Source organism: Chiloscyllium punctatum, chromosome 16, assembly GCF_047496795.1.
Source record: "Chiloscyllium punctatum isolate Juve2018m chromosome 16, sChiPun1.3, whole genome shotgun sequence".
Lineage (NCBI taxonomy): Eukaryota > Metazoa > Chordata > Chondrichthyes > Orectolobiformes > Hemiscylliidae > Chiloscyllium > Chiloscyllium punctatum.
The window spans coordinates 18931697-18943803 of NC_092754.1; the positions used below are offsets into that span (position 1 = coordinate 18931697).

At 45.1% G+C, this 12107-nt stretch overlaps 1 protein-coding gene across 7 annotated transcripts in view; it reads right to left on the reverse strand.

Annotated features, from left to right (window-relative positions):
* LOC140487011 (paired box protein Pax-7) overlaps positions 1-12107 on the reverse strand; it is a 159558-nt gene that overhangs the window by 67724 nt on the left and 79727 nt on the right. For all 7 annotated transcript variants that reach the window (XM_072586367.1, XM_072586370.1, XM_072586366.1 and 4 more), the window contains one exon: positions 4864-5066. In XM_072586367.1, the coding sequence (XP_072442468.1) occupies positions 4864-5066 (203 nt within the window). The remainder of the gene's footprint in view (positions 1-4863; positions 5067-12107) is intronic.

Consider the following 12107-nt stretch of genomic DNA (forward strand, 5'->3'; position numbering starts at 1 on the left):
TGTAAGATTCCATAACTTTAATACACTCCAAGGTAGCTAAAAGACATTTTTACTCTCATTTCATTTCCAAGCGAGTAGAATCACAAAAGAATCTCAGCTTTAAGGGGTGAAAAAAAATTAAAAAGAGAGGTTTGTTTGCCGGGAGAAAGAATAAAGACGACAGCTGTTGTGAGCACACATTCCAGAAAGATTTCTCACTGCCAGATCCAGCCTCTTCCCACCACTTTCAAGTCCACCGATCCCTCAAACATTTTCTACATTTCAGTGTCGATCACTCCGTCTCTCTGGGGCCTTCTGAAAGATTGTAAACATTAATCACTGTAGCACTCACATAGCCCAAAGTCTGTCCATCCCCCTAACCACGCAGGCAAGGGCCACAGGACTCATTGCGGTAGCCTCGGAATAAAGAAATGGCAGAGGACGCCTGTCTCCAACCTAACTTCACCAAGTGCAACCGAGCATCATCATCAGTCCAAAGATGTACAGGTTAGGTGGATTAGCCATGCTAACTTCCTCCACAGTGTCCAACGATGTGCAGGCTGGGAGAATTAGCTATGGGAAATGCAGGATTACAGGATAGGATGGGAAGGTGGGTCTGGGTGGAACGCTCTTCGGAGGGTCAGTGTAACTTGATGGGCTGAATGGCCTCCTTCCACACTGCAGGGATTCAATGATTCTCAGTGCTACATTTGACAAATGATTTTCTTCAGAGATATGGTAACCTTGGAAACTGAGGTGAAGAACTACTGCTGGGGAAGTGTTTGACAGATAGCTGAGGCATGGTGCTGCGCTACAATGTGAGGTGTGGGAGGAATGGGTCTTGGTATGAGCTGCTCACTGCCTTTCAGCTACCTGCTCAATTTGTTCGGGATAATTGTGTGTCAGCCATTGCTCAGTCAGGCAGAGGCTCAGTCTCCACAGGACAGGTTAAAGCTCTTCATCTCGGCCAGCATTCAGAGTCCTGAGCTTTGGAAGCTAAATGGTGGATGTACACGATCCTATCTCTATTTTAAATAACAGCAGGGAGTGTCCTATCCAAGATTTGTCCCTCAACAGACATCATTACAGAAAGGACTCTCTTCTCATTTCTCATGTTGCAATTTGTAGGATTTCCTGCTTAAATGTACAATAATCTGTTGTTCCCCATTAGTGGTATTCCCAGTCTAGGTGGCTTCAGAATATACAGCTTGCGTTGAGGCCTGCTATTTTGACTTTTTTTTGTTGATGGAGCTGTCCTTGGTGCACAACATCTTGCTCCAGTGTAAGAACACCACAGAGCCCTGCCTTACCCAGGGCCTTGGTCAGGCCAGAGGGCTACATTAACAACTTTCCACAGTCCTGTTCTGGCCCATAGGTCTGAGCTTTGCTGCCACAACAGCTGCTTCTTGCTGTTTTAAGCGGAGGTTCTGTCAAACCATCGTTCAAGTTGTCAGTGAGGGAGCTGTTCTCTTCCAAATGTCTCGTTTCAAACAGGGCATGCTGACATCAAAACAAGAAACACAGAAACTACACTGAAATCTCACAAGCCAAAAACCTATGAAATGTTATGACTGAACTGACAAAACAGTGCAAGGTGAGAGGGGCAGAAGGTAGGACCCAAATAATTCATATCCAAATGTACCCAGTAATGAGATCAAGGAAAGACTCCACCACAGAATCATACAGATTAGATTAGATTACTTACAGTGTGGAAACAGGCCCTTCGGCCCAACAAGTCCACACCGCCCCACCGAAGCGCAACCCACCCATAACCCCTACATCTACCCCTTACCTACTCTACGGGCAATTTAGGATGGCCAATTCACCTGACCTACACATCTTTGGACTGTGGGAGGAAACTGAAGCACCCGGAGGAAACCCACGCAGACACGGGGAGAACGTGCAAACTCCACACAGTCAGTCGCCTGAGGCGGGAATTGAACCCGGGTCTCTGGCGCTGTGAGGCAGAAGTGCTAACCACTGTGCCACCGTGCCGCCCACTACTGTGCCACCGTGCCGTACAGTACAGAAGGAGGCCATTCAGTCTGCCATACATTTGCTAGCTCTTTAAAAGTTGTATTGCCCTTTTCTTTTCCATAGCCGTCTACAGTTTTCCCTTTAAATATTTCCAACGCCCTTTTAAATTCTGTTGAGTTTGTGTCCACTGTCTCTGCCCTCCAACTTTTAGATATCACAAACTCATTGCATCAGGAGAAAACAGTGTGCCCATGTTGCCTCTGACTCGTTTGCCGAAGACGTCAACTCTACCTTCTTGTTAACAACACTTTTGCCACTAGAACCAATTTCTCTTTACTCACTCAGAGCCATGAATTGTTTGTGAAACCTCTTTCTGCCCAGCTCTCCGTCAATGTTCTTTAGGAACAATGGTTACAGTGCCATTTTAAACCCAAAGGGAGAAATTCATTGATCCCACTCTCATAATGGGCTGTTCTATTCAAAGGGAAAAAGAGGTGGAGAACCAACCTAAGGTTCAACTTCCAAATTACATTGTTTTCTGATGAGCTTCCCACACAATCTCAGAGTTCATTTAACTAACAGTTCTCTACATTGCAAACAGTTTGAATGTTGGGCTAACAATGTACGCCCATTGGGGTGAAGAAAGTCCTGTCAATGAGATGCAATAAAATCTCTCTAAGATTGTTGACCAATATTTAACTATTGCATAACTGAGCCATACAGACCTTTACAATCCCTGATGAACAGCCTGCGCTCTATTAATTTAACTGATTTTACAGTGGGGCTGCACAATTGGCCTCAAAAACCGAGTGGGAAATAAACATGGTTCCTTCTCCTGATCACTGTCCTGTAAGTGAACATTAGATGAGGGCAGTATTTGGTTCAGCTCAAGTGCTCCCCACTGTCAAGTGCTCTGGCAACCTTCTCTGTCTAGCACACATAGGAATGAGGAGTTATTGGATGAGGTTTGGCACCTGAGCGACTATGCTCTGGCAGAGAGTCAAATTGGCCTTTGGCAGCAGTACTCAGCGGTCTAGTAAGCAAACCCAGCATTCTCTCATATTGAAGTCAACAGATTTGAAATGGAGGTCCATTCATTAAAGCTCATTTCCTGCTACTAGCAAAGACCAATCTGATCTCCAATAGTGTCCAGACAATTGTGGGAGCTTTGGTGAATTTTAGCTTCATGAAGGTCCTGTGATATGCTGGGCATAATGCAACCCCATAATGAAGAAGGGCTTATGCCCGAAATGGCGATTCTGCTTCTCCTTTGATGCTGCCTGACCTGCTGCGCTTTTCCAGCAACACATTTTTAAGATAATGCAGCCCTCTCCCTATGTAAAGTGGTTGTGTTTATTATATCTACGCAGTTTGCAGGATAGAAACTGACCTTTGCTGAGGTTTCCTGAAACAGCTCCCTGGAGCCTTGTTGTAATCATAGAACTAACAAACAGAGCCCTGCACAACTTGTTGTTTATTCATTCACTATACGTACCACTAGATAATTGTTAAAAGCTTATCAAAGCTTTGACTGTCAGTGGACCAAACCACTTCCCTATTCATTCCCACAGTAGAGCAACCCAATAGATTTCAACCTCTCCCCATTCACTTCTATTGTACACTGTCTCTTTCTGATGGACAAAAACGTGACTGGGAAGAGAGAATGGAAGGCCTCTATATCAGGGTTATTGAAGAGATTTTGAGGGTCTTGGAAAGCCCATTTATACACAGACAGAGTAAGCCATGAGGCCAAACTCAGCAAAACAGGTAATAATGACTCATTGGTTCATTTCTCAGGACAATGCCTTGACTAATCAGAGTTAACTTGCCTGGTTTGAAATTTAAACCATGCCTGGACGTTCATTGTCAATCATTGTAAACGGACACATTATCCATGGCATTGTCTCTTCTAATCAGACTCCACTTGACAACTAATCAACATTTTCCTCGCATGTGGAAGGAACGTTGGGGTTTTTTTTCCCCCTTAAATTGATAATCTTGTGAATTGCCCTGATGAGTGCAAGGCAAAAAGGTTTAAGGAAGTGTGTCTTTTTTTTTCCAGCAATATCAAAGTCCTTACTCTAACAGACTTTCCAGCCTTGCTGAGACTGAGTAATAATGTTTAGTCTTGTAAGAACTAACATTGTCGTAGGAAACAGAGCAATGCAGTTTGAAGTAGATCAGTTGGAAAACGTCAGCACCTCTCAGTAGTCAATATAGTATCTCTCCCTGTGTCAATGACGTTGAAAGTGCTGTGGTTTCTCTTCTTTTAGGAAAATAGAGTAATTATGATACAGAGGAAGCCATTCAGCCCATTGAGGTAAAAACAATAACTGCAGATGCTGGAAACCAGATTCTGAATTAGTGGTGCTGGAAGAGCACAGCAGTTCAGGCAGCATCCAAGGAGCTTCGAAATCGACGTTTCGGGCAAAAGCCCTTCATTCAGCCCATTGAGTCCATGTCAGCTGACTGTAGAGCAATCCTGTCAGTTCTATTCCCTGCTCTATCCCAGGACTCTTATAAGTATTTTACTTCCTTCAGTATCCACCCAATGTCCTTTAAAGTCATTGAAGAACTCCACTTCCATCCCCTTTGTAGGTAGTGGGTTGCAGGTTATTACCACTAACAGTGTACATGTAAGATCCCCCTGCATCTCTTCTCAAAATCCTAAATTTGTGTTCCCTGGTCCTTATAACATCAGCTACTGGGAACAGTCACCAATTTTTAAACCTGTCCTAAATCTACCTCCATCTAAATCTTCCCTCAATCTACTTTGGTGAGTTGAAAAAGGTAGTAAGATATGCTGATGCAGCAGGCCCCCTAAAGTATAAAAGACCTATTGGATTGAATGCCTTATCACTGTGCTGTAGACTCTAGACACAACATGGTGTTACTTGGTGAACTCACCTGGACTCGTGCCTCTGTGAGTTTGGTCCTCTGGGCTAACTCCTCTCTGGTGTAGATATCCGGGTAGTGGGTCCTCTCAAAGGCTTTCTCCAACTCCTCCAGCTGCTCTGCAGTAAACGTGGTGCGACTGCGACGTTGCTTTCGTTTCAGTGGGAGATCAGGCTCCGATTCCACATCCGAGGCCCCATCATCCAAGCGATTGCCTGTTGAGGAGTAAAAGGAAACAGTCAGGATTGTATGGGGTTCAAAGAATGACGTAGGCAACTTCTTCCCGGAGGGTGTCTAGGGACCCGACCAAAATAAGATGGGCCACAGACAGGGCCAGGGTTAGATTGCGGGACAGTCCAATCTATGGTGTTTCTAATCAGAGATAGATAGATAGATAGAAACTCCTCTTGAAGGCACAGTATGACTATCTTCCCATGACCTCTCATGGAAGGACCAACGTGGGCAATAGTAAAATATCAGGTAATTTCCTTGTAAATCAGGTATAGTGTGAGGGGAAACTTCACCCCTTCCTTCCCATACCATAGATACAATACATACTATTTACATGGCACAATATTGATACCATGGCAGTGTTTCCTAGTTCCAAAGCAAGTCTGATTGATGTGACAGTAACCAGTGTCTCATGAACAATTGTTACTGACGCAGTCAAGCTGTTCTAAGCCAAATCTCAAACCCAAGCCACTACCGGACCCAGTCTGAATGATCCAGAGTGAAGGATCCACTAGAAAACAGCTAGGATGAAGGAGCCAGTTTGAGGAATCCAGTACAAATGACCCTGTGATTGATCAATGCCCATGATCCAGTGTAAAGCATCTAGTTTGAACCAACTCTTGCTGTTTCCACAAAAGCCATCCCCTCGATGGAGCCTCACTCTGATCCAATGTGATGGCTGTTGGAAAACACCAGCAGACTATAGGGTGAATCACACGTGAACCAGATCCTGACCTCAGGGTACAAATCTGGGGCATATTCCAGATTGGCAACAGGAAGGGGCTAATGGGGATTGTAGCCTTTACCATTGCCCAGCTGAGATCAGCTAAATTCAGTCTGGACTGGACAGTCTGATTCTGGATTAGTGGTGCTGGAAGAGCACAGCAGTTCAGGCAGCATCCAAGGAGCTTCAAAATCGACGTTTCAGGCAAAAGCCCTTCATCAGGAATAAAATGGACTTTTGCCCGAAATGTCGATTCTCTTGCTCCTCGGATGCTGCCTGACCTGCTGTGCCTCTCCAGCAACACACTCTAGACTCTGATCTCCAGCGTCTGCAGTCCTCAGTTTCTCCTACTGGACAGTCTGAATCTGGAATCTTTGAGTACATCAAACCTTCGGGGGATTACAATCTAAGTAGAGTCACATCTCATTAAACAGAATCATTAAAATGCTGTCTGTCTCTCCAACAAATATGTACATTAAGCAATATTTTCTTTCTACAATTCTACAAAGGTTAGACTGGTTGAATGAAACCCTGATGGGGTAAATGTCAGATCCAGCCCTTCTCGAATAATGAAGAGTATTTATTAATGTCATGGATTGGTTGCTGTCGGGCTCCTGTGCAGACCAGTCACTGCCTGTTAACATTTCTCAGCCTCACCATCAGGGTGATGCTGGAGGCTTTACCACATCAACAAGTTGTGATGAAGGGTTGTGCAGCAATGATGAGCCACGTATTCCTCTGATTCTTTCTCCCGAGTGTATCCTCTCTGGACTATGCTGTACCCTGGTGGGTTACTGGGGAACACTTGGCCCCTGTAGCTGCCAGTGCTCCTGGTGTGGCAAAGGCAAGTCAATATCAGCAGGTTATTTGACCAAGTGAGGCATCACAACCATCCCACCACGCCTGTCCACATCCAAGACACATAGAACTCCCCACAGGAGTTTCTGGATAATGATCGAAAGAGGGAACCTTGGCTGATGTCCCCCTCCCTAACCTGGGGGCTCGTCAACTGCTAAACTGACAGAGAGCACTAATTAAGAACTGGCAACACATCAAGCCTTCCCATCACCATAATGTTATCTGTATAACACATACCCTTCACTTAAACATTGTGATATAACACACACCCCTCACCATAACACACTGATGTACACACTTTACTGTAATAATCTGATATAACACACACCCCTCATTGTAGCACACTGATATAACATACACCCTTCACACTAACACACTATGTAATATGCACCCTTCACAGTAGCACACTGATATAACATGCACCCCCAGGATAACACATATAATTTTCACCGTAACACACATCCCTCAGTTTAGTATTCTGAAATAGCTACACATGCCAGACAGTAACATTGTACTCTATCACACACATTGTAAAATTAAACTTACCAGAAATAACAAATTGAGCATGAATTAAGAGAAAATGCACATCTCTCACTTGAAGCCTTCCCAATGCGTCTCTCTCTTCCTCCGATTAATTTAAAAGCGCCCACAATGTCAGACTACATTCCCCCAACCAGTTAGAGGCAAGTCCATGAATCCTCTTAGCCTGAAACTCCCTTGTCCTGAAGTCCAAACGTGAACTTGCTTCTACAGAACCCGCCACCAGGAGGCGACAGCACCTCCCAGCTCATGTTGATTGTTGCTGCTGATCTGCCCCCGTGTAAACTCGCAATACCCCGCTCTGAGCGGCTACCAGGGTAAATTTGCAAGTTCGGTTCCTGTTCCCCTTTGACATTTCTTCGGAAAACAGCTGGAAGTCGCCAAGGATCAGATCCCTCTGTTACTTGCCAAAGGAAGCGAAATGAAAATTAGAAGCGAGGAGGCAAAGGGGTTAGAGCCTGGAGGATTAGACTAAAAGATATAAGCAAAGGGCTTAAAATGTAACCGTCCTTCAAATTCAATTTGAGAGTGGCGAGGAAGCTGTAAACAATGTTTGCAGGTGTGATGTGGTCATTTGTGAGGCTGTGAGAGTGGAAAAATTGCAGCTTTGTGAAGCAGTCTACCATGAACAAATGTGTAAATTAGTGAGTAGAAGTCAAGCAGCCGGGGCACATTCTCCAATAATAAATCCAAACAAGACCAAGCATCATTAGAGGGATGTCTTTGCTGAAGGAGTTTTGCTGCGGTTAGGATTAGGGAAAAATACATCTTTTGGTAAATTGGGGGGGGGGGGAGGGTGGGAGTGGAGTTGGGGGGGGTGTGGTGTGCGGAAATTGGGACCAAGAGACGGAGCGAATCAGCGATCGGCCGTGAAGTTTAATTAAACAAGGTGTTAAGGGATTAGGTGAAACCGGTCATTAACACCCACTCAGGGACTACTCAAGAACTGAAAGATGCTGCTTCAGCTTGGAGAGGGAGTTGGGGACGGCTGGAGACATGTGGGTGCATTAATGAAACCAAATTACACAAGAGCCCACCCCACCGTAACATCATCCCTGAGTCGGGTTTTGTTCTCTCAGGGTGACTACAACAAGCTCTGGCCTTAACTTGCTCGCTGTCCCAGGCTCTTCCCCCGCCCCACCCCGAGACAGTGTCTCAGGTTTCACAGCTGGTGCCGTTCCTGTGCTCAGGGGCGCACAAAACCCTGCTCTTGAAGACTTGCATTTATATAGCGCCTTTCCAGACCGCAGGCTGCCCCAGGAGTGCTTCGGAAGGAATTAAGTTTGAAGCCCAGTTGCTGTTTCAAAGTAGCCGTCACTTTGCGACTGTGGAAACTGGCTGTACACAATGTGTTAGGGGCGTTGAGGGATAAACATCCAGCAGAGAGAACACAAAAGCAAAAAAAAACACTGGAGTTGTGAAAATAAAAAAAAGGAACGTGCTGGAGAAACTCAGCAGGTCTCATAAAATCGTTGGGGAGAAAGCCGGTGATAATGTTACAAGCCCAAAATTACTTCCTCAAAACCCCAGATTTCGGAGAAGGGTTACATTGGATTCAAAATATTAACCATGTTTCATAAAAACCGAAAGAACTGCGGATGCTGTAAATCAGAAACAAAAACAGAAATTGCTGGAAATGCTCAGCAGGTCTGGCAGCATCTGTGAAGAGGAATCAGTAACGTTTCAGGTGCCATGATCCTTCTATGCTTCTCCCTGCACTGATGCTGTCAGACCCACTAAGTCTCTCCTTTTCTACCAGAGGTATCTCCGCTGTACTTTGAAATACTTGAGAGTGGGGTGCTGGAAAAGCACATCAGGTCAGGCAGCATCCAAGGAGCCCGGCTCTTACCCGAAACGTGGATTCTTCTGCTCCTCGGATGCTGCCTGACCTGCTGTGCTTTTCCAGCAACACATTCTGAACTCTGGGCTCCAGCATCTGCAGTCCTCATTTGCTGCTGTACTTTGGATATCGATGGAACTATTTCATCGGAGATATCAGACAGAGACTCGGTTTGACATCACATCTGAAAGGAAAGACAGAACTTCCAACAGTGGAGTACTCCCTCAGTATCACAGAGGAACATCAGCTAGATTTTTATGTTTAAGCCCTCAATTGGGATGCGGACCAAATGAGAACCCAGTGGTGGAGCTGTGAGGGGATCAGAGTCGGTGGGGTGGGGCCATGGAATAGCTCAGTGCCATTCTGATCAATGCTTCTCAGTTCAAGGTGCACTCATGAGGATCTCATTGGGAAAAAGAGGCCACAGAGGGATGACAGTCTAGATGATGAGAAGCTCTCTGTTTCAGGTCAACATCACTGCAGTGGAAACTCATCTTGGGTGGGAGAACAAAATAGATGTCTTCAGATGAACTACTAGTCCTGCTACTCAATCAAGAGATATCAGTAGTTCCATTGCCATGCCAGAACCAGGATTTAGAGACACTGAAGAAAGTTAAACAATAATTTAGTAGATAATGTCAGAACTGAGAGAGTAAGCCCAACAGCAACCAGAGATACCAGCAGGGAAGATTGGACAGTCTCTCAAAACTGCCAGGGTGACCTGATTGAAGTCTTTATGATGATGAAAGGAGTTGATTGGGTAGATGTGAGGAAGATGTTTCCACTTGGGGGGTGACACCAGTACTAGAGGCTATAGATAGAAGAAATGAAAGAGGAAATTCAGCAGTAACCTGGTTACTGTGATGGTGAGGAGAATATGGAACTTGCTGCAATGTGAAGTAGTCGAGGTGAATCACGTAGACACAGTTATGGGGAAGCTAGAGAAACAGTTAAAGCAGAAAGGATGAAAGATGTTGGGGGGGGGCATGAAGTAAGGCAGCAAGAAACGTGTTTGTCAAATGGCCTGCTCACTGTAGATAGCATGTTAATCTATCAACAGAACTAAAATGAGGTGGTGTTTATAGTATAGCCATATGATATAGCCCACATGACTGACCCCCCCCACTGACTTCACACTGCATCCCAGCTCAACAATTTATGTTTCTACTCAGTGACGTTCTGCAGACAGAAGGAGTGAACTGTCACCTTTCATATTCTCTGTACTACCCTGTACCTAACCAGGAAACCCATCACTGTGCTGCTGTAAGTGGGTCAGCTATCTCATTGGTTAGCGATACTTTATCCGGCCTGAACTAGCCGAGTAGTGTTTCCAGTTTTGGATCCCTATCCAATCTGTGGAAGTTGGGCTGAAGGGGATCAGTCTCAGCTATGATGCCCTTCGTGGTTGAATGCCTGATTAGAGCTCACCATCATGTATGTTGAAGAAATTAGAGGGTGACTCGTGTCCTGGGGGAGTGAGGCAGCTTTGGGCATAAAACTGGAGAATAAAAATGGAGAAACCAAGTTAGGGGGAAAGGGAGTTAAGTATATGCAGGGTGGGCAGATGATGGAGCTGACACCATTACCCTCTCACTCCAGTCTGTACAGCAACAGATGAAATGTCCATCAAACTCAGGCTCTGCTTTCCTTTCACATCTTCAAACCCTTTATCTTTACCAGTGTCTGACCTTACGGCAGGCCCAGAGCTAATGGGGCCTCAGTCAGCCCCTCGCCACATCTGTGAAATCTATTAAAGGCCTTCACTCCATATTCATTGCTGCAGGATACAGCCAGGGGGCCTGGGTAGGAGTGGACAGAAGGAGGTGGATGCAGACAGATAGAGAGAAAGAGAGTGTGGCAGAGGCAGACTGAGGGAAAGAAAGATATAATGAGAGGGACAGGGAGAGAGAAAAGAACAGAAACAAATGGACAGAGCCATATAAACAAACAGAAAGTGATAGGTACAGACAGACATAGAGGTAAAAATAGGAGACAGAATAAAAAAGATCGAGACACAGGAGACAGATACAGAGATTCAAAGATAGAGATGTGGATACAGAGAAAGAGGCAGCAAGACAGAAGGAGAGAGTTCGAGAAGCAGGTCAGGTACAGAGAGAGGCAGACAAGCAGAAAGTCAGCACAGAGAGGTACATGAATTGGTGTGGAATCTGCAGGCTTTCTTGTTCATTATTTTCGAACTAATGTTAGTGAGGAAAAAGTGGTGTGTCTGAAAAATTCTGTATTAACCCGGCACACAAACTTGCAGAAACTAACAGTGAAACAAAGTCCTAGTTTTAGACAGTAAAAATCACTTCAGAAATCATCGGCATTTAAAAAAAAACCACAAGGAGCAGTATAAATTGTTTTTCTAGTTGAAGTGAATGAAAACACTCGAGTCTTTTATTTTTTGTGTTGATAATAGTTTCTTTTGAAGGATGGGGAATCAGGGCCTTCAACTGAGCAGTTGGACCTCCTCCCTTTTAGCACACAAAAACCTGGCACCATTTGGCTTTTAATAGCTCTTGTCATGTGTGCTGTGTGCACTCTGATTTTTTTGTCTCACCTAGGACAAAACAGAGGCCTGAGGACCCTTTCAGCGCTCTGCGGCCTGCACCTTAGGGGTCCATTAGTGAGTGAATACAGCACTGACAAACCCGTGCAACCCAATGTGATATCTATAAACGCTGACATATTTACTCGATGTGGTGCTCTGTGAAGGAAGGTGCTGGCTGAATATTAAAACATTAAGCAGCAGGGGGTGGGATCACAGGGTCTAAGGCTGTTTGAGGCATAACAAAGGTACCTGCTCTTCAGGCCTAGTGGCTAAGACAGGCTGTCATTATGACTGGCTCCGAGACCCCTTTCACATTTACAGCCTTTCCATTGATTTGTTTTTTGCTTTTTATTTGAGGGTCGGGGGAGTTGTCGGTGTGGAGGAGGTTGGGAAATGAAAGTTTAAAATGACGCTGTGAAATTTTTCTGCACTGGTAACCAGGCTTAGCTTTTAACCCCTTCTCAGCACGAGCTTGGTTTGGCAGTTACAGAAGCAGAGCCAGGCGTCTC